This window comes from Tetrao urogallus (genome assembly GCF_951394365.1).
Source record: "Tetrao urogallus genome assembly, chromosome: 9".
NCBI classification, from domain to species: domain Eukaryota; kingdom Metazoa; phylum Chordata; class Aves; order Galliformes; family Phasianidae; genus Tetrao; species Tetrao urogallus.
In genome coordinates, this window is record NC_136822.1 from 4,266,271 (window position 1) to 4,289,103 (window position 22,833).

General features: G+C 45.3%; 2 protein-coding genes across 3 annotated transcripts; one reads left to right on the forward strand and one right to left on the reverse strand.

Moving 5' to 3' along the window:
* Positions 1–6: 6 nt before the first annotated feature.
* Positions 7–4,900, forward strand: DTYMK (deoxythymidylate kinase; the record flags this gene model as incomplete). The annotated part of the gene is made up of 5 exons (XM_079539545.1): positions 7–136; positions 213–321; positions 1,344–1,434; positions 2,221–2,418; positions 4,790–4,900. 5 exons carry the CDS (start codon positions 7–9, stop codon positions 4,898–4,900), a joined length of 639 nt encoding a protein of 212 aa, XP_079395671.1.
* A 3,577-nt stretch (positions 4,901–8,477) lies between these two features.
* ATG4B (autophagy related 4B cysteine peptidase) lies at positions 8,478–21,113 on the reverse strand (the record flags this gene model as incomplete). Of its 2 annotated transcripts, none has more annotated exons than XM_079539780.1 (12): positions 21,017–21,113; positions 20,465–20,536; positions 18,573–18,671; positions 17,658–17,759; positions 16,826–16,898; positions 15,974–16,053; positions 13,103–13,299; positions 12,100–12,178; positions 11,224–11,369; positions 10,584–10,640; positions 10,200–10,293; positions 8,478–8,551 (listed from the first exon to the last, which is right to left on the reverse strand). In XM_079539780.1, the coding sequence occupies exons 3-12, from the start codon at positions 18,631–18,633 to the stop codon at positions 8,478–8,480; spliced, it is 963 nt and encodes a 320-aa protein (XP_079395906.1). In that variant the 5' UTR covers positions 18,634–18,671; positions 20,465–20,536; positions 21,017–21,113. The 2 variants fall into 2 exon arrangements, with proteins under 2 accessions (XP_079395906.1, XP_079395905.1); XM_079539779.1 differs by having other exon boundaries at positions 8,478–8,579; positions 10,192–10,293; positions 21,017–21,110.
* Positions 21,114–22,833: the final 1,720 nt, after the last annotated feature.

The window sequence follows — 22,833 nt, forward strand, 5'->3', positions numbered from 1 at the left end:
GGCAATATGGCGGGCGGGCGCGGCGCTTTAATCGTGCTGGAAGGGATGGACCGCGCCGGGAAGAGCACGCAGAGCCGGCGGCTGGTTCAGGCGCTGCAGGCCGCCGGGCACCGCGCCGATCTCCTCCGCTTCCCGGGTATGGGTCTCGGGGTGCGGGGGGCTCCGCTGGGAGACGCGGCCGGGCCGCCGACCTCTGGCCCGCTTGGTTACAGAGAGGACGACGGAGATCGGGCGGCTGATCGGCGCCTACCTATCGAGGGAGAGGGAGCTGGACGACCACGCCGTGCACCTGCTGTTCTCCGCCAACCGCTGGGAGCACGTGTAAAGGGCGGGGAGGGGGACGAGGGGCTGGGGAGGCAGGCACAGGCGGTCACAAATCAAGGCTGCGGGCCGCGGGGCGAGCTGTGGTGCCCAGCCGAGGGCTTCGGTCCTGAGAGAGGCTGTGCGGGCTGCGGCCTGGTGAAGGAGCGTGGCTGCGGGTCCACACTGCGTTCCTATTGCCCTTCCAGCCATAAGTGAACTTCCCCCTCTCTGTTGGGGTGCTCCTTCTGAGTCCCGGCCAGCAGCTCCCTGCCTGCTGCCACTTAAGGAAGCCAATGGAGTTAATCATTCACCCCTGCCACGCCTCCATGTCACCGCCTGGATTCTGAATCATAGAATCATTAAGGTTGGAAAAGACCTCTAAGATCCCCGAGTCCAACCCCGCGTCACCGTGCCCACATCCCTCAGCGCCACATCTCCACAGCTCTGAACGCCTCCAGGGATGGTGACTCCCCCACCTCCCTGTGCAGCTGTGCAGTGCTTCACTGCTCTTGGTGAGATGAAATTTTTCCCAATATCCAACCTTCTTTCAATGCACCATTGCTTCATGGCAGCCCAAAGGGACTGGACAGATCACAACATCACTGGGCCTGGGGCACATCCTTTGGTGTAGTGAACTGCAGCAAGAAACATTGTAAATAAGAATGCTTTTCTCTGTCAGAAGCAGTATATCACAAGCCTGTTGCATCGCTTATGGAGGATGGAAGACTGAGCTGTTTGTGCCCGGCTGTTGCTCTGATCAGTGATCCTGCGTGTGAGCTGTGGAGCTGCTCTGAGCAGTATCCTGCACATGCATCTGAGTGTGCGTGTTCTGAAGGGGTATTTCCTTTATGCCATAGAAGGCAGAGCACAAATAGTAATTGATCCATGATTGTTGTCATGGATAATGCTGATGTTGCTCATGATCACACTTTGTGATGAAGTACGTTAACAGACAAGTGCCAGCTTTGTGAGCTGTCTTTACATAAACTCTTTTTATTTGTCTCTCTGTTGACTATTTTTTTCTCCCTCTTGGTTTTCAGAACATCAATGAAAGAGAAGCTCCATCAAGGGATCACGCTTGTAGTTGACAGATACGCCTTTTCTGGAGTGGCCTTCACAAGTGCGAAGGAGGTGAGTGGGGAATGTAGCAGGCCCTGCCCCTCTCTGTATCTGGGGAAACAGGAGATATGTAGAAGCTTGGTCTGGACTTCAGTTTCTGTGGTCTAGGCTTTTCCTGTGGGGAAAAAGTGGTTTGGAACTGAGGGATGAAAGGGATTTCAACTTAGGTATTGACGTGGCCTGTTTGCCTGTGTGCCTGTGTCTACCCTAGAAAAAGTAGAGGAATGTGTTAGGTTGCTCACCAGTGTGGTAGGCTCACTCCAGTACCATACTGGGGAGCCCCAAACCAGACATAGTGCTGAATAGAAGAGAAGGATTCTTTCCCTTGACCCACCAGATGCACTCATGCTTATACAACCAAGCTGAGTAAGCCTAGGGTAGGTATTTAAAAAGGAGTCTTTGTGGGCTGTGCCATACTAAAAGTGCATGACATTTATGTTCCAGAGCAGCCTTCTTGTGGACCGATAGCAGCTGTGTGGAGACCTCAGAATATGACTCAGTATTTCCCCCTGCTGGGCTTTGTGGAAGAGGTGTTAAAATCATTAGCTTTACTTAGCTTCAGTGAGAAGCTGAGAGGTACACAGTGCCTGGAAAAATCTGGATTCCCAAAATTACAGGGTTGAATTCACAAATATTAAACTGGAATATCGCCTTTTCAGTTCGTAGCACTATGCTCAGCGATCTGTGCTGCATCCCTATGACTGTCCCTCCCTCAATCCCACTCTAGCTGCCCTTCTCTCCCTTGTTCTCATTCCTTTTTTTTGTCACTTCAGACTTGATTTTCTTTGTTTGGGACAGAACTTCTGCCTGGAGTGGTGCAAACAGCCTGATGCTGGCCTCCCAAAGCCAGATGTGATTCTCTTTCTTCAGCTGAGCCCAGAGGAAGCAGCAGCACGAGGGAACTTTGGAAAAGAACGTTATGAGAATGGCCCCTTCCAAAAAAAAGTTCTGCAGTCTTTCCATCATTTGATGAATGAGAAGACATTAAACTGGAAGGTGAGGAAATAACCCTGAGGGTTCTGTCATGGACTGGGGCTGGGAGGAGGGTCTCACGAGAGCTCCTGAATTGCACACATTGTATCCCCATGCTTCCTGTCCCTGCGAAAGGGCAGGGGGTTGTGCTGGAGAACCAAAGGCACAGTGGCCTGTGGGCACCTGCTACTCTGGGACACTTTAATGGGCCCTGTTGGAGTCAGGGGAAGAGTTTCTTTTGTTTTGCACAAAAACTTATTTGGAAATCATACTCCTTAAGGACAAGTTGACAAACCAGGGTAAAAAATAGTGAGACACACACCCATGCTCCTTCGTATGTTTCTTTCCTTTCTATCCTGCAGCATCTGCTAAGGATGCTGAAATCCTTAGAGGTTTTGGGGCCTTCCTGCAGCTTCTCTCTCCCTTACTGACTTTCCTTTTCACACAGCCAGTCTTGACCAGCATTTACTATCCTGCTAAACAAGAAGTCTCTCACAACACATGATCTCTTGTTTCATACTCCTACATCACTTTTCCTTAGTCATCCCTTGGAGCTATTTCCAAAGGGCTGCACAATCAGCAGGCAGAAGAGCAAGCATTCCCTATTGATCCTGAGTGCAGGTGACCTTGGCAGAGGCTTTTCTGGTCTGGACAACCTTCTTACCATCTCCATCATTCTGTTGGTACTCAGCCATGAGTTACAGGCAGCATTTTCTGTGTAGGCTGTAGCTTTCAGAGATAAAGAAGTACACATTATGGTTAAATCACTAGTCACCATGGGCTGGATATGTATGCAAAACTGGATGTATTGCCAAATGATCAGACTGCATAAGGCAAATGTGGTTTGTCACAGCCCACTTCAGGTAAACCTGATTCTGTACCATGGGAGAGTTTGTATGCAGCAGAACCTGAAGGAACAGTTCCCAAACTAGGAGATGTATTTTTATTCCAGTAAATGTCATGTTAGGAAACAGCCTTTCCTACATCATAATGACTAGGTAAATGGGCTGATGAAAAACTCATAACGAAGCACTAAAACTAAAAGAAGAAAAATAAGCATCCTGTCAGAATAATCATATGAAACAATACAGAACTTACTTTATGTCTAGACTGCAAGCTCTGATTTTTAAGAGATTCCAGCAGAGGAATGTATTTCCCTGATTACCTGTCATCTGTTATTTCTCTTTTTTTTCACCTATCCACTATGTAAAAGGAGTTTTCATTTAAAGTGTTGGCAACGTGTCTGCTTAAAATCCCCCAAACTGCAGCACTATTAAATAGGTACATACCAAAAGAGAAGATGGAAGAGGTGAGAGGTCCCTGAAAGGAGTACAGAAATCCCATTTCAGTGCCCTTTAACAATTAGCATTCCTGCCTATTTCTCCCTCAGCATCACATAGAATAATAGATACCAAAATAATAATAGATTGCCAAAGATCCATTTAGTCCAAGACATGACATGGAGCTCAGTGCTATCAGTTAGAAAAATAAACTGAGATCAGCAATCTGCTTGATGTTGGGTGCTCACAAAGCTGAGCTGTTGGTTGTGCCATAATGAGAAGACTGCTGTTTAATTACAAAATATATTTATTGCATAGCCTCACAGCCTGCTGCATGGTGCAGCACTGCACAGGTCGTCGTGATAAAGCTGCACCTGCTTTCATCTTTTAACCAGAGTCTTTCCTTCATTTTGGGTACTGGTGAGTAATCGTAAAGCCGTGGAAACACAACTCTCACCAGTTCATGTTGATTTGTGGTGACCTGCAAAATGCAATTCTGAAGGTGGAACTCCCAGTTAAAAAACATCTGCTGATAAAAGCACATGAAATGATGTTGTGTTTATGACCGAAGTTCCCGCAGTCACACAGGTGCAGTGCTGTTTCTTAAACATCAGGCTCAGCGGACGCCAGAATCACACCGTGCTACCAGTTTGCAGTGTTTAAAAAAAACAAAACACAAAAGAACAAATTAAAACTGGCAGATCACAGGGACTGGATTTGGAGAGGTTGTTATTCTGGATGGAGTTCATTTTGAAGAACCTCTGAGGGATGATGCACTGATGTTTCTGGGGCGCTACAGTACATAGTGAAGAATGTTTACCTGGCTTGAGGTCAGAGGCCGTCAGCAAAAAGCATGCAGCAGTGGTGTCTTGTTTCCCTTCATCTTCTCCACATCTGCTTGTTAAATGTATGTTCCGGGTGAAACAGACTTTCCAGTTCCACTGCAAAAGTAGTGCACAAGAGGGGTGATTAGCTCCTGTCAGTGCTTCTGGATGGTAACAATTTTGAGTAAAGGGGGGGAGCAGAAATAACAGGAAGATGAGTTTTTCCCATATTGGAAATTGAGGAATGTTTCTATGCTTTTGGTTGTTTTTTTTTTTTTGTCTTGGAAACAGACAATGGATGCTTCAAAGAGCATAGAAGACTTGCACAGAGAAATCAAGAGCATTGCAGAGAAAACCATGCAGGAGGCTAAGGATAAACCCTTGGGAGAACTGTGGAAGTAGAGCAGTGCAGGTCATTCTCAGTCCTAATGAAGACTCACCTCTTGGACCTTCTTTGGCCGGATGATTCCTACATCACCTTCCAGTAACCACACCATAGGTCACGATGTATTCGTATGGGTCAAGCTTGTCCTTGTAACATCCTCTGCTCCTCTTCCATTCTGCATAATCCCCAGGGCCTTCTTTGTTTTTTTTATAAATGAACGTGTAACAGTTCTTTTGAAACAATTCCTCCCTACCTTAAGTAGGATCTCTTTTTTTGTAGGCTGTCCTTTAGTGCAGATGTGGCAACTGAGCTGAGTTTCCACAAACGTGGACAGCTTCAGCAGGTGAGGAACAGCTTTCCCATACTTGAAGTTCCATGCAATGACCGTGTTTCTGGTTCTGTTTCTTTAGTGGAATACATCCCTGTACTGAACCCAGCTTGTTTTTACAATAAACTGCTCTTCTAAACATTTTGTACCACAGCTAAGTTGTGGGTCTTTTTCCAATGTGATCATTTATCTTCTAGAAGGATATATGGGAGGCCCTCAGTCCAGGGAGATGTTTGCTAGGATGCTGGAATGAAGGGACAGATGAACTCATTTTCAAGTCTGCTTCCAAGCTGTACAACAGGAATACAGAGGCTGAGCTGCTTTTAGGGGTAAGTGTCTGAAATAAACGTGAACTTAGAGCATTTTGAAGGCTGAGTGGTACGCAAGTTCTTCTAGACTGGTTGAGTTTACTCACAGGGCCAACATCAGAAGAGAGTCAGCAGTGAATTCTATAAAGACTGAATTTAAAGTGCAATTCAAACAGTCCTGCACACACTGCCAAACCAGATCAGCTGCATGTTCTGAGTGTGCCCAATTCCCTCCAGTCCCATTCTAATTGTTACCTTATGGCCATGCTCAGAATAATCTGAGCTGTTACAATAAGGCTCCGATTCATGAAACAACAAAGGCTTTTAATACTTAGTTATCCTGTATTAGGTTAAGAATTCCCCCATATCTTCAGCAATAGAAAATAAGTAGCATCTCTTAACTGAACGTTGGCAGCAGTTTGTACCAACCAAGAGAAATGTACTCCAAGTGAGTAGCCTTCAACAAAAAGGACCTGCTGTGGAGCAGCACAAGCTGCTGCTTCCAACTGCTGTCTCCTGCTACTGCATGGCAAAATGGGGGAAAAAAAAATGGTTCTTGAGTTTAGAGCTCTTTTTGTAATGTTTACCACTGCAGGCACAGTGTTTGAAAGGCTTCCTAGAAACAGACACTATGGAAAACTAGCAGTTGAGTAGCTAAACAGTGAGCATAAGATTGTAAAGGAAACAAGTTTTATTTTCCATCTACCAATGTGAAATATTAACTTCTCAATCTCTGCTTGGCTCTTTCTCCTGCTTACCTCAAATGAACATGTGGCAGAGACTCACCAGAAAAGCATGTCCTGTCTTGGAAAGGCTTATGCTTTTTAGAAGCAGTGAGATGCTGCACTGCTAAGCAGGGAAGCCTTTTGGTACTGTTTTATTATTTTTCCCCCCAGTGTTCATACAACGTTAAAAGTGAGTAGCAGAAATGAACCACAGCAGTGTTTCTTTGTCTCTGCTGGCATGTTGTGGATGTTCACTCTTTGGGACAGGAACATCAATCATCAGGGCAGTACCACAAAGCCAGCCTCTATTCTAGCAGATAAGAAAGATTGAAGACGCTGTTGTACGTAATTCAGCTTTTGCCCTAAAAGCATAACAAGGGCATGGTGCTGCTGTTTCAAGACTGCTCCCCCCTGCACTGCAGGGTTACTCAGTACCACCCAACGTCACCTGAGATTAATGTACAAGAACATTAGGAAAGGCAAAAGATTTTAGATCTGTTTATTCAGATACAAATTGAAAGCAGATGAATGGAGCACAGCCCCAGTTCCTCTGCTGCCTCTTCCCCTAACTACAAGAGAGAAGAGGAGAAGCAGGCAGAAAGCAGCAAATAATAATTTAGTGACAGAAGCATTGTGGTTCCCAGTTCAAATCTCTGCTTTTGGGTAGCATAGGGACAGTTAGAGCATCAGTAGGTCAGTCACGGAGGAAAATGAGTAATTTCTAGCCAGCTGTCACCACCCTTGAGCACATAAGCATTAACTGATAGGTTCCAATCCTGTATGTACAAAACAAACCTTGTAAACAGATCTGCAGTCTGCAGCATGCACTACGGAAACTACTTAGGCAACATTCTGTTGCAGCTTGCATTAAGTCAGTTCTCCTCCATGGTTTACCTTTCTGTTTGTGCAGCAGAGCTGTTATCTTAAAGCAGCTACAACTTCTAGCATCATGTTGGATCCTCCTTCTCAAGACATTCTGTCTTTGCTGACTTCTTTGGCATGACTACTGGAAATGGGGTTCTGTGGGTTAGCTCCTGCAGCACCTTGCCCTGTGCAAACTCTGCAGGTAGAGGAGCTTGCAGAAGAGCAAATGGAAAGGTAGCAATGCAGCTATGAAGCCTACTCAACCTTCAGGCATCTTTTCTGGTTTGGAAAGGGAATGTCTAACAGGAATAGCTGGAGGAACTGCTCAGCAACCCACAGAGCAGAGGATTCCTTGAGGAATTGTGTAACTTTTTTTCTCCACTTCAACAGGATTATTCACTAGATGCTGTGGCTGCACACTGGGACGTGGCTGGCAGATCTCAGTTGTCCTGTTTCACCTCTCCCCTTGCAGTGGGCTTTTTTCCCCCCCAGGGCCTGTGGATTCCAGTTCTTTGCTCAAAGCACCTTTCCTGAAGATACTTGGTATGGACATAAATCCATAGTAGAAGCACAGCGTGTTACCAACTCACTCAGCTAGAACACACACATTTTCTATTCTCCTTCCCTTCCTTCTGCTGTTAGTTGAGATGGTGATGTTCCTCTCCAGCAGCACAGGTCCATACTTCCCCAGACAGCCTTTTGCTTATTGCATTAGCCCTCATTCTTAAGTTACCCCAGCTCCCTTTTGACAGGATGTGAGCAGGAGAGGGCGACTGTACCTGTGAGAAAGCGCTGTGCACTGCAAAGCATGGACAGGAGTTTCACTGTAGGAAACAGAGCCACCTGCACTCTGGGGGCTTCACAGCTGCCTCACTGGGACATGTCTGCTGTTATTTGCATTGTGAGCTGCAGTCCAAATCGGCTGCTAAGAGAAGCTGCTAAAGGAAATAACTATACGTGTCACCTACTAAATGAGGGGTGGCTCTACTTAAGCTTCAGAGGGAAGTCCCCGTGTAAGGATTTAGCACTCTAAAGGTTTCTATGGCTCCCCCAGAAGGCCAACTGACCTGCTGATGTAACAGATAGGCTTTGAACTCCTAGGCACCACTGCATCCACTTCCAGCAGGCGGTTTCTGCTGAGAAATCCCAACTCCAGCCAGTAAGGCTGCAACACCACTTGGTTCTTCATCCCAACGCAGACAATGCACGCTCCACTCAGAGGCTGCACAGAATGTCAGGATGGACAAGAGGCAGGGATGGCAGCAAGCACCTATGAAAACCGGTAGCCCCAGGCTCTCCAAGGAGCTTCCCTCCCCCCACTTCTCCCCACACATAACACAAATTTGCAGAGTCAGTTTCCTATTTGTTTTCAAAGGGATAAGATCTCGAAGTCTTCATCTTCTGAGTCAAAGAACCTTTCCAATCTGTCGGCATCGGAGGAGTCTGCAAGAGAAGAAGAAGGTGTTATCTCCATGGGGCGCAGTGACTGCTCAGCAGCACAGTAACTAGCTGCTGAATATGAAGCACAGACCCACACGCTTAAGAGGCTTTATGACATGTGAATGAAGGCTCTGAAGAGGTATAGGAGCATGGAAAATGCACTTGAGAGAATTACATGGCAGAAGGTGCACCAGGTTTCACAAATCCTGACACCGCCATGGTGCAGTGCAGTTCTGCGTTGTGACTGTTTTGTACAGCCTTCCTGTCCAGTAGCACTGGACAGTGCACAGCCTGCACTCACACTGAAGTGATTAATGCAGAATGTTTTGGAAGAAAGGATAGTGTACTTCTGCTTGCTCTCTTCCATCCACCCTTTCAACTCTGTGGTGTAGAGGAAGCACATATGTACAGGAAAAGCAGCTTTACCATAGGGGAAATTCAAGTGAGAAGGTGTGTGCAAGCTGGGGAAGTGAAGAAGAAATCTGCATGAACCCAGGCTTTAAGAAAGCACACACTAAACTTGGCAGAACAGTCAGCAGAAGCTAAACTACCATGACTGATTGCTGAGAACAAGGACAAGTGCATGAACACGAGGCTGTAGACCCTCTGAATATTCTGTGACGTGCTTTAATTCCACAGCAGTGTGTACAGATAGCATCAGTGTTCCTCATGCAAGCTGTGGGTGCTGCAGCATAACTTCTTCAGGCACTTCTCAGGGAGCAGCCCTCTATGCTTAAGTAACTGAAGAGAGAACACAACTGACTGGAGAAAATGAGGACAAAGGAATAGACGTCCATGAGCGCATCATTTATCCTTCTAGTGAGGGCTGACAGTAAGGAAAAGTATGGTCAAAACAAACAGGAGAGGCTCTAAAAGCTTGGGGAAGAGAAGGACAAGCAGCTCATTAGGAAAACGCTTTCATGAGTAAAGAAGGTAGTAATTAGGGACATTTTGATATAGGCAAGGATCAACAGACAATATAAGCAAACCTACAGAATAGGACAGTGAGCTAAGAAAGACTGCAAGTTCGTGCTAAGAGACAGCAAGGAAGCAATGAATGCAGGAATGCAGGTGACTGGATGCAGTCCAATGCCTGGTGACAGGGTGAGCCTGCCCACAAATAACTCACTCCTCTTGGCACAATTTGCAGCAAATGCACAGCCATTGGCAGTGTTCACTTGCATTATTAACACCATAAGCAGAGCCTGACAGCCAAAACAGTGCCTAACACTTGTTGCTATTTGCATCACCAGGACTAAGCAAATGCACAGGGAAAGAATCCCCTGCACTTGGAGGTATATGTGACCAGCCTCATCTCTGTCAATTTTTAATACCCAGAAGCTCAGTTTTCAGCCTTTTCAGTGGACCTTTCCAATTTCTTTAAGCATCTCTTTAGAAATCATAAATTCATACTGTTAGAGTAGTCTGAGCTTTTTTTAATCCAGTCATCATTCAGACTCCTCTTAAAAATCGCTGAGATACCATGGGAATCTGAACCACTGGTTGAAAACCAAAGAATTAAACTGACCAAAAAGCTCCAGACTTTGGAACTGTGAGGGCAAATGGGAACACAGCAAAAGTCAGTGTGCAATTCCATACAACTTCTAGACAACCAAACTCCTCTTGGCTCTTCCTCCCTGCACAGCCTCACCTGGTGTGAGATTCAGAACGTCAGGGTTGGAGAAATGTGATGGCTGGCGTTCGACCAGTTCAAACATGGGCAGAGCTCCTCTTACCAGGGACAGCTGTGGGAAAAGAACAGAGCCATGAGAACCTGCAACACCGCACTCACTGCACTCTGGTTTGTTAGGAGAGGGATACTGATCTGCTGGAACTGCCTTGCAGCTGAAAAAATGATTTCTCAAATATTTTCACTCGTATCAGCTGCAGAATTTTAGAGCTAGAATCCTTTTGGTGTCTTCAGCTATTTACATATGCTTTAGAATGGGATCATGCTGCGGAGAACAAGCTCTTTGTGCAACACTTTGGAACCAATAACACCCTGTATTCCTTTCCCAGCGATATAAACACAAACCTTTTTGATTTGGTGGCACCAATCATTAAAGTCCTCCTCTGTGTGGCAGAAGAAGCCCTGTAAAAAGAAATTATCTTTACAGAATGACCAGGACTGCGAGCAGTTACAACAACTAACTGCCTTGCTTTGAGGTGTGGCTTACAGTGCCCTGTTAAACTGAGTGCTCCCCAGAGGCTTATCGGAGTCAGAGTGTTCAAGTGCTGATCAATGCAATGATCTGCTCTGCTGCACAAGGAGAATGACAGAAACAACCCATGTGGAAACCAAGGGCAGTCATCTCAGGTTCAACAGAATACAAATCACACTGTATCAGAAGTATGATCTGTGTGATCAGAAGTGTATCAGATTCAGAAGTGGATTCAGATCTGCCCTTTAGAAGGCAGGAATCAAAGCTAAACTAGACTCTAGGGAAAGAGAATGCCCCACTAGAGAAAGCATTTAATCACTCCACAAGCAGGATCTCTCTACCAAGCTCCTACCTCAAGGAGAAGCTTCTTTAACAACATTACTGCAATTGAAACACACTTGCCCAGAGCGCAGCCTGCCTGGAGACCACCCAACCTATCACCTCAGCCAGGCCCCTGTCAAACAAGGACCTGCTATTTGTGAGCTGGGCAGAAAACAAGCAGCAGGAACGCACCACTGCAATGGAGGGGTCGAGCTCAGCGATGCTCATTCTGCAGGGAGGGTGCTGGCAGTGGAAGCTTTCATCGGGGAGACAGCCACTGTCACTGGGCTCCACTGCAGGCTGTGTGGTGTGGGGATCCAGGTAAATGAGCTCCTCACCTGGACAGACAGGCAACGAGACATCAACAGGAAGAACCATGCCAGAAGTTGCTTTTCTGAGAAGCAAATAGTGAGATAAAAAGAAGGGGGAAGAGCAATAATTGAGCCAGCTCCTGAAATCCCAAGGAGGAACCTATCATTTACTCAGGGCATTTTGCTTTTGGCCACTCCTGCAATACTTCTCATCCATACAAAGAACCAGTATGAGCAGAATCACGGCACCCACTCCATCTGTGTTCAAGGCACATGCACTATGTGGGCACTGCAGGCTCTGTTCATGCCTTCCAAGGTCCTATGTAAGCTCAAGAGAGTCTTGGAAATCCAAAGCACAGTTTTAGGTCTCAAGCAGAAATAGAATATCAGAGGGAAGGAAGAGAGGACAATGATTTGTAGGGTTTCAGAAAGGGAAGAACTGAAAGGCAGGTAAATACACAGTCAAATCCCTGGAGGGAGGTCAGCTCTGAACCTAGCTAGAGCTTATGCACACATCATTACAGACAGGATCTAGCATTAGAAGTGTGCATTCTGTACTGTTGCCCCTGTTCAAAGGTACATCACTCAGACTTCTTGCAGGGTTTCAGCTTGCAGCAGCCTTCCACATTTCCAGCAGGAAAAAATGAAACCTGCAGCACGCACTACAGGCCAAGCAGGAGAGCTCTACTGCTCCACAAACATTTTTTTAGCTGTGGGGAGATGCTTGGAAAGTCTCTGCAGTACTCTGGGCACTCACCTACATAACCAATGAAGTAGTGAGCACTGTTTGGTTTGCCTCCGATCACTCCGAGGGACTGGGGCATCATGAAGCAGTGCTGGAAAAGCAATACAGAAAACACACAGCTGACAGACAGTGAGACAGCAAGTGGAAACAAGGGCAAACATCTGAAAACATAGCAGGGAAAAAAAAAGACCGGGACACTGAAAAAACCAGCAGTTGTAGCAGCAGAAACAGTCATTTCTGGAGAAAAGCTCCATCACAAAGGCTGCAACAAGGCCTTGAAGGAGCACAACAGCAACTCAACACCTTTAACTGCTGATAGCAACACACAGGTGGACCAAAGGAAAATGGCAGCACTACTCTATAACTCCCTCTGAGCAAGTTCCAGCTCTGCCTCCATTCAGTGACAAGATCCTTGAAATTGTCGTATTGCAACAGGGCTTTCAGGAGGGAGCCATCACTCAGGAAACAGTCCATGTTCCTTATCCAGTTGCAGTATCCAAGAACTGCCTACTGCGTGATGGGAAAGCAGCCCACTCTGCACGCAGAGCTCTCTTACCTGTACGGCTCAGACACTGCCACCTTTAGCACAGCAAGTCAGTGTGCATCCTCTCTCACACGTGTACTCTGCACACCATAAGGTCTGCAACTTCCTGCTGCACAGGGCAACCATCAGCCTGCTTCTACCCTCAGCCTGCAGCACAAGCTCCAGCTCAGAGCCACGGGGAGAGTCTGCAACACCATGCTCACTGAGGCGCAGGACAGCTGTGCTGAACAAGCTCTTCAGCAGTGGGGTACCATCACACCAACAGGGACTAAGATTAAGTTATGAAATGAAAATTGAAAAAAAAGCTCCTGAAACAATAAACACAACACTTTCCTGACAAAAACCCATAGAATCCATGTCCTGACCTCTGAAAATAGTCGTCTCTAAATATGTTTTTCTTCCAGAAGCAACTTAATTCACAGCAGGGTCTTTAAGCATCAGAATATCAACAGTCAGCTTCAGATCCCCTACCTTTAGCGTTTCAATATAGGCTTCATTGATCTCTGTGAGCCCAAGGCGGAGAGGTATCAGCAGCACCAATGGTTTCCACAGTGAGAGCTTATCTCTAACCCCTGCTTCCTCTGGGTACCCATTATAGAGCACGTCTGCCTCTACAGCAGGGCATGCTGCAGCTCCAGCACAGGAGAAGTTGGACTGGCACAACCGCCCTACGAAAAGGGAACATGAGCAGAAAACATCAGAAAAACCTCAGTTTCTAAACCTCTCATAATCCTGTTCTAGCTCTGATCAACAACTGCTATTTTCCAAAAGCCTACAGCACTTAAAAACAAAAAGTTAACGAGGTCCACCACTGTGATCCCGTGCTGTGCCCCCTGCAGGGCTTCTGGACAAGCTCAGCATTTCATCTCTTACATCAAGATTGTGCCAAAGCGTGCTGTACTCCCAGCCACCATCTGCTGGGCCATTAAAATGCAAGTTCTCCCTGCAGATGAACACTGAGCAACAACCTGTGTCAACACAGGTGGATGACTTGCTTGGGACATAAGGCATAAATCCGGAATTCAGAGTGCATCTAGACAGGGTGGGTGGGAAACAAAACAACCCATGTGTTTAATTCCAGGGAAGTACCGAGGCCATTTAGGCCAGTTGAACTGAATGAGGAAAATAGCATGGCTTAATAAGGAAATCTTCACCTGTAACGAGCACTGCAACAGGATATAAACATGGTATCTGCTTTGAGTAATTGTAATTTTCCTAAGCTTCACTAAAACTTTTACAAATTGTGTAGGGATCATTCAGGAGTTAGATGAGAGACCCAAATGGGTGATCAGTAAAATCTGCAATTTTAGCATGAGCTTTGCCTGTAAGATGTGGAGCAGTGTAAATCCCCAGGGCATGCCCATGACAAACACTGTGCATCCTCACTCTAAAGGCTTGGTGAAGAGACAGGCAGCCTGGAATGTAACCAGATTATGCAGATTCTGATACAGGACCATCCCCAGGCCTACTTGTCTCACAAGCTAATTTCATTACTTGCTGGGTGAGTGCATGCACGTAAAGAAATGAAACAAAACCAGAAAAACTCACAGCATTTCAATCATTAATTCAAGGCAAATAGACAAAATGCCAGAGGCTCATTTAATTTATTCTTGGTCTAACCTGAATACCAGGAGAATCTGGCAGGTAGGACACGATGTAAACAAGCACCTTCATCACAGCAGTTACAACAGGATGCTTGCTCACTGCTACAGGCTTCAAATGCAGCTGAACAAGGAGAATGTTACCTCCAAGGTCAGAATAAGGAGGACTCTGAGCTAAAGCCTCAGTGAGAGAGAGAAGCTGCACTGAGGTTTGCAATTGCTCCCTATATTGTCCCTTTCGAAGGGAAGATGTGTCTGTATGCAGCCTATGAGCACGTTCCCAAAACAACAGACAGACCGAGAAGGCTCTCGTGGCTGTTTTCACTGCTGCAGAGAAAGGTTATTTCCTACTCACCTCAGGCTGAGCAGTATCAGTGACTGAATTTAACAGATGTATGAACCAGCAGTAACTTTTGAACATTTCACTATTGACAGATGCTTGGGGCACAAGATAGAAAACAGGCACCTACAGATACATAATGTCAGACCCACTCATACAGAGACTTCCAGCTCCAGAACAGGAGGCACATCACGATTCAGCTGAGGAAAACAAACACCACCCTACACATCACAGGCTCTATTGGACACGGTACTTGAAGTGGTGTCAGTGCTTAACACAAGCCACACAGAAATGAGCTGCAACATACCCAAGCCATGCAGCCAGCACACCTCAGTTCTAGAGGGAATATTTTCAGGCTAAAGGCGAAAGATAAATCCAGCTCCTGTCTTTATGCTGATCTTTGTTCAGCCCAAGAACATCAGCACATATCTAGGACTGCTTATACTTAAGGTTAGACAGCACTTCTCAGTCGGACTACCTGCTAAGACACTTTGCTGTCCTGCACTGTAGGGACGAGTCCTTGTCTGTTAATTGATTTTGGCTCCACAGCAGCCAAAGTCAATCCATCTGACAGCTGCCACAATCTCACAAGTAACGGCACCAGCTCAAGCACTCTCTGGATTGTTCTGTGTGCTGTTTCAGAATACTATTCCAGCAAAAAACATGGAATGGTTTTTTGCTGTGTAAGCACATCGCCTCTCGAGCCTAAACCAACAACAGGGGAAGGCTTGTGCAGCCAGGACAACAAAGGACTGCAGCAAACAGCCATTCCATCACTCACTGCTGTTACTGGGGCACTGCAGCCTGAGCAAGCACGCTAGGGATGAACACACTGCACAGCTGCTCAGCCTCCACAGGCACCCAGTTGTCAGAATGCAACAAACAAACAAACAAAGGAAAAAGAAACGAGCGAGCACTCCTTTAAAAGGACATCTTCAAAAGATGTCTCCAGAGATGAGTCCCTTCATTCCCCATTTTTCATTTTTCCTGTTTAGAGAGTTTGTTCTCATTTTCTTATTCTGCTTAGTAGCAGAGACATTCCTACCCCACTATATGGGTAAGGAAGCAGCCATGTGCCACGTCCTACTGGTGGCCACAAACAGTTTGTCACTACCTTCCAAGCAGCTCCCACCTATTGCCTGAAAGTCAGCAGTTCCTTCTTTCCAGATCCACAGGCCACAGTGCCAAGTCTGAGGTTTATCAGACAAAGCAAAAGCAAAACAAGGAGCTTCCTTGCCCTGGAAAAGCAAGTCTCATCCAGGTGTAGCACACTTAGCCACAGCTTTAAAACGGAATATTTACTGCATGCTTCTAGTGTTGCATGACTACATGCTTTCCAGTTGTTTTCTGGCTTCTTGCTGTTGCAGGATACATTATGTTCTACCCACACGTGGTACTTACTGATCTCTTCCATCACAACAGTGTTATCCATGGCTATATGTACTGCCAGTGAACTCCATGTATCAAAAGTGGCAAGTTTTCTATAGGAAAAAGAAGAATAAACGGATTTCAATTACAAGATACAATCTCTAACTCAATTCCCATTACCAGAAAAATGTAGCATAAGGAGAAAAAAATAAATAACTAAAAATTCATTTTAAAAAAATTACTGGTGTTCCCTAAAGTATCTCCCCATCACCTACAGACATGTTGGGCTAAATGGGCATGTGTGATTACCTATTCATGGAGCTCCTGACAAACCTAGTCGAAGAATTGAGGAAAGGATGGTGACAGGAGGATGTTTAGAATGTTCTGAACACACTGGATGTCTCAAATAAACAGTCCTGATCCTCTGTTGTCACTATGGAACCCAGGCAGCAAATACTCAAACTTTCCTCTTCTATGCAGTTGTGACTCAGTGGCTCATTGGCAGCCTTTTGACAACGATGACAATTAGGATGTCAGCAGAGATCCAAACAACAGCAATGATCATCTACTCTGACAGCTGCTTCTGGTCTGCTGCAAAGAGCACTGCACCATGTTCTACAAGTGAGCGCTGTGGAAAGGAAAGGGATTGCCAGGGGGGCCTCCTCAATTTGAAATCAGTTTTCTGTCACATCCTGCTACCTTCTGAATAAAAGGGCTCCTTTCAAGTTCACACCTATCAAGTCAATAAGGTCAAGTAACTGCCTGCTAACAGCATTAAGACATACACAGTTGCACTTCATCCAGTGGGTAGAGACCTGTGAAGCAGGGCGTAATACAAACCCACTGGTTTGTTTGAAAGAAATAAAGGAAAAATTCAGCACTTACTTAAGCACTTGTGCAACTGTGTTTGGTCCATACCACTGACCGATGGATTTCCCCTCTCCAACTCCCATCTGGGCTGCATGACAAGAAAAAATAATTTAGCAAAGAATTTCACCTACATTGTGCTCCTTCCTAGCCAGGATTTTTACTTAATGGAGAAGAGATCTCACTTGGAAACATTCTGGAGTCAACAGAACCTAACCTCTCACGGGTTACTGGGCTGTTGATGGAAGAGACAAGTATATCCTCAAAGATTGTAGAGCAAATCTCTTCCCAGAGAGGGAATACAAAAGTGTTGGCAGTGTTACCTCAGGAGAAAAACCATTCTTAGTGTGTGATGATGAATAACACCCATTACCTGACGTATTATTCACTGTAGATGAAGCTATAGGTATCTTAACACTTCACAGAAAATATTAGAGCAGGCTTTCTTTTTCTTTTGCCAGGGAAATTTATATTGAAGCGAGTTCCTTCCTTAGCTTAACTGCTACTTGTGAAAATGCCTTCATCCAGCAGTCTTCTCACGTTACAAGGTCTGGGTGAGAACAGCAGCCACACGCTTTTCTCTCACCTTGGCTAAATAGGATACAGAAACTGATGCTGAATATAACCTAAAGCATTACACAAACTTGAAGGTCTGAATGAAGCCAAGTAGGAAAATCCATCATAATAAAGAATGGTAGTTTCAGATTAGATCAGAAAATAGGCACTGTGTCAGAAAATAACCCGCTCGGTTTTTCAGCTAAGCTACAGAAATGAACATAAAATGGTCTTTGCTCACAGGAAACTCAGACAAGATATTCCCCCCACGTTTCTCAGCACCCAGCATCCTTACCTATCTGGTGAATGGAGTAGTAGCTGTCCTTTTTGTCTATGAAGGCATTAAGAACATTGAAGTAATTATCTGTCTGCTTCTTGCCTTTTATCCACCTCCAGTCTAAAACAAACAAAGGGGGTACGTGAAACAGAATGTGATCTTTATTAGCAAGCTACCATCTCTCTTCCCTTTGCACCAACCACTGACCAGATTTTCAGGTCACTGTTACTACCAAGCATCTGAAGCATTCCCAACATCAAACCATGAATTTCAACAGGGGAAAAAAAAAAAAAAAAAGCTTTTTCACAGCTGAGATAAAAGAACATCACACACAGAAAAAGAATCAGAAAACAAATTCTACCTCTAACCCACAAATGAAAAATAAGATGTTAATTTCCCATAGACAGGCATTCTGAAGAAAACCAGGAGACCTCATTACTTTTGAATTTCTGGGAAATTATGTTTGTAATCAACAACCATGAAAGAAATCCAATACAGACCAAGTATGGTTCAAGTGCAAGAACAGAAGTTTCCAGGCAGAAGAGACTAGGCACAAAGAGAGGACTTCTTGACAAGTTAAAAACCAAGCTACTTCCAAGTGTGTTCTTTTGGTAGGACTTTTTAAACTTCAAGTATATAAAAAAGCCCTTCAAGAAAAGCTTAGCACTTGTTTGGTGTCAGTGGATTTAGCTAGCATGTTACAGGACTCTCCTTTTCTTACAGCTTGAACAAGCACATTCAACTATGTAGAGCTGCAGACAGCTGCAGGAAGAAACCTACTGGAAAGTTTCCAGTAAAGTTTTCACACATCAGCCCTGAACTTGAGAAAACTCAGGGAAAAGCTACCGAGCCCTCAGCAATTCCCAGCTGCTACCCTTAGAAGCACTGCACTGGTGCGAGCACACGGCCCTGGAAGTCAGTTCTCTGGTTTACCTCTTCCCAAATGCCTGCAGACCAAGGCCTGAGCAAAGATCATCTGGCCACACCGCAGCATGCAGCCCCAGCCTGTATCAGATGTGGGACCAGTTCCTCCTGGAAACAAGGACAGAAAGCAAGTATGTAAGGAATGGAACAACACGGCCAAGGCAGAAAAAAGGAAAGCGCTGTGAGCCTGCATGGGTAGCAGAATTATCCAAGAAATTGGGCAAGGAATAAAGGCTATGCTAGCTCACAAAGCCAAAGCTGAGAAATCAAAACACTGTTACCAGCAACTAGCCTAATAGCATCCCTTACAAACAAATCTTTAACATTAAATGATGGGGGGAAAAAAACCAACAACTTCAAAGGAAATTCAATCAACTTAGCTTGAAAGACAGCTGAATTTCTCATGAGCATAGCAGCCTTTGAGTCTACTTGCAGATTCTCAACCTAATTCAGAGACATTCCAAAACAGAGGTGCTTGTGACAGACCACTTGTTGGAATGCTCATTTTAAGAAGGGAGCTCATTATGCAAGACTAATCAGTCACAAGGAATTCCCACATCACAAGCAGATGATGACTGGATGAGAGTCCACTGTGCACATAGGGTTAGATTAAAAAAAGTGAAAAAATCTTCCAGCAGCAGCAAGAACAACAAACATCCTCCATAACACTGGATAATGAGCTGGATGTTAACTCTCACTGGAAAACCTGAGAACAAAGACTTGTAACACACAGAACAGAATTCCAAAGCAAACTGCTGTTTCTTCAGTGAAGGTCTGGCTGTTTTTACAGGCTTCAGAGCTGAAGTGTTCAGTGTGGCCACAGCTAGTGAGCTGGCTGACAGGCACCAAGCCAGCTGCACCTTAGCACAGCTGGTAAAAGTAGTTGGTCTGTACTGCTGCTGCTTTCTATTTTTGAAAGAAAGATACACATAATATCTTAAGAAGTCTGCCTTCAAGTTTGCTGTGAGGCACTCCTTAAGTTACTAAACGTCCTGCCTGTTACATTCCCTTCAAGCTCTACAAAACAACCAACCCAAACCCTCACATATTCTAGAAAAGGTGCATGAAGGCAGGAATTTCTGTACTGTATCTCCAGCTTCTAACCTTAACCTTTAACCTTCAGCCCAAGCCATCATTAAATAGTATTTTTCTTTAGACTTCTGTAGGATCCAATCAGCACGAATCACCAAAAATTGCTCTGATAACTAACGTGGTTAATTCAGAAAGTTTTCCTATGAAATTGATATCAGCATAAGATTCCTCCACAAATCCTAAATTACTTTCTAAAAGTTATCACTGCTCTGCACTGGAAGAACAGGTGACTACTTTAGAAATTGGAATTTGGTGATTTTTTCTCTGCACTGTCAAAAGCCACAAACGTATTCATGTTATTGGCTCATCTTTTGAATCCACTTTTGTTTTTAATGCCACTCATGCCTTATCCTTTATCATATTTTCTGAATTGTGAAACAGTTTTACAGAGCAAACAGCTGCCTGGTGCAACTGACATCTAAGTACTTTTAGGAACCTGCACACTAAGGAAATAGCTGACCTCATTCAACGTACTGAAAAACAAACAGCCCTTCTGCCTTGAAGACAACTCACCCACTGCTCCCTGATTCAAGGGTGGCATTTACAACAGGAGAGCTTATAGACAGACATTCAAAACAGTCAGGAGTCAGAGAACTATTTTCTCCTTACCCTTTCTGTGAAAGTGAAGCAAAACTTGGCTTAATATTTCAAAATCAGTGATCATCTGCATGTCCTACACTTGGATAGCCTAATCCACATTCAGTTCCAATTGGAGATTGTTCTCTAACCCAAATGAAGCCACTGAAAATTTCCCACTGGGTTGGACTTTGAGTGAGCCAACATCACTTCCAGGATGCATTTAGACTTACCAATGGCAGGGAAGTTCTTTCTGTAGGTGAACCACAGCCGAGAGGTCACATCCAACAGGATCTCTTCTTTCTCTGAAAGTTTTAAGATAGAAAGGCATGCACAAAGATGGCACCAAGCACTCCTAAACCCATCTCCCACCCATTCTTCTCCTTAACAGTGTCCTGCTCTGCACACAGCCTGCTGGCCCAGACAAGATCTGCATGGAGAATGCAACAGTGCCACAAGGCAAAAGAAACTTTTTCCCTTAAAAAAAAGCTACAACCAATCAAAAACACCATGGTCACAGGTAAACTGTGAAGCAGTAAACAATTTTTCTTGCCTTTCCCCTGAGCTATCCATTTGCCAGTAACTACTAAATGGTAACTTTCTGTGCAAAGATATTCTGGAGCCTACAGAGATGGCCAGACAGAAGGAAGCACAGAAGTTACCATCTTTAACAGCACATAGGTTCTGCTCTGTGCTTGCAAGGTCTGCAGTCACCTAGCTGCACATAAAACATGTAACACTAACAGAATCCTCTGCAGTGTCATAGCATCCTGCATGCAAAATACCTGTAAAAACACTGTATTTCCTGCCTAGGATCCAAACAGGCTCTTTGGTCTCAGGGAAGTCTTCATATTCAAACCTGAGAGTGTCATAGGTAAGAGTAGCTGGAATAGAAAGAAAGAAATATATGTATCATTCATTGTTTTTTCCTTGCTGTTCAAAAATCAAACAAAAACAGTACTGCAGAACTGGTGCTGTGACACCATAACTTACCCTCAGAGCAACCAGTAAGAAACAGTTTGGCTCCCAGTACAGTCACAAACTGTAAGGAACAGGGAACCCATGCACCCACAGCTCTCGCCTGCTGCTCCACAAGCAAGGAAACAGAGGAGCTTCCAGGTTAGATCAGCTCCACGTTTGGCCCAGTAAAAACTGAGTGGGTCAAGAAAACGTCAAGGACTTCAGCCAGCAACTGCAGTGCTTCTCAGCACAGCTATCACTGTGCAAACACTAGCAGTCATCAGCTACAGCACTGCGGTCCTCTTTTCAAGGGAGCAGAGCAACTGAGATGCTTCTTCCTGAGAACACAGCTTTTGGTGGTGAAATATGAGAAATGCAGACTGCATTAAGCTGGAAACCAAACCTCGCTTCTCAAGTCAGTCCATCCTCAGAGGCCACGAGCTGAAGCACAAGCCATGGCCTGTCCAAAGCAGTCTGCAGCTCGAGGAGGTCATGCTAAAAGTGAGGAATGCAAATAAGTGCAGAGGTTTGAGCTTCCGAGAGACAGACACACCTTGTGTCTGCTTTATTCTTGCTCCCTTCACAATCAGCACCCAAATGTCCATCTCTTCTTACACCACCGCTCAGCATTGATCGCTGCACTCTGCAGAATGCACACAGCACAGGCTGCTGCTTGATGCCCTTGGATCAGGGCAGCTTAAGCCTTGTACAAAAGGATGGGGGGGGGGAAGATAAGCTGGATGTGCTGTGCTCCACTAGGTCTGTATTTGGGAAATCTTGGAAGTGAACCTCAGGGGGTGGAGGAGGCTGCCTTTAAATCACTTGAAGGTTAAGAATTGTACCCAATTTCAATTCTTCAACGAGCTCCAAGTTAAATTTAAAACAAAGCTATGTTAGCAGTTCTGCAACTGTTAAAGCAAATAGTTCTAATACCAAACCCACTGAAATCTGTGGCCATTTGGCCTGGGGTTAAAACAGGGAGACAGACTACACGACCACAAGTTCCACTCATTCCCACCTCCTGCAAAAGCCACCAGCCATGGTGCACACCTCACTGCTGCCCACAAGTTCACCTGCCATCAGGCCAGACGCCACCTCGCTCACAAACAGGTGTGCACAGAAGATGAGTCTCTCTCTCCCAGCTGCTCCTCACTTGGCTTTCCAAAATCACCATCTGGAGCTCCAGTAAATGATGACCTGGCTGATTTGCACTTCATAAATGAGAGCTCCAGAAAGGCTCTGCCCCTCCTCTTTCCAGGCACCCTGGATTAAGATGCTACACCCATGAAAACAAGCTGTGCAAGACATTCTGGCTCCTGCAAGTACCTCATCGGCCTTCTGCCTCTGGGCTCTCTCAACTGGAAGCCAGTTCCTGTGCTAGAAGGAACCCATAAGCAGCAGCAGGACATCACCACTCACACCAGCTCCCATGTAAGCAGCAGCCCTGGAAACACAAACGCAGAGTGGGCTCCTAAACCAAATTCTGAACTATGCTCTGGCCCTAGCCCAGGCATGAAGCAATCCAAGCAAAGCAATTCTGCTCACACAGAAAAGTGGGAGCAAAGTAACACAATCTTTTTCACTGCTAAATGTTGTCAGGGGAAATTAAGAATGGTTTTATGTGCAGTTGCCAAACTTGACA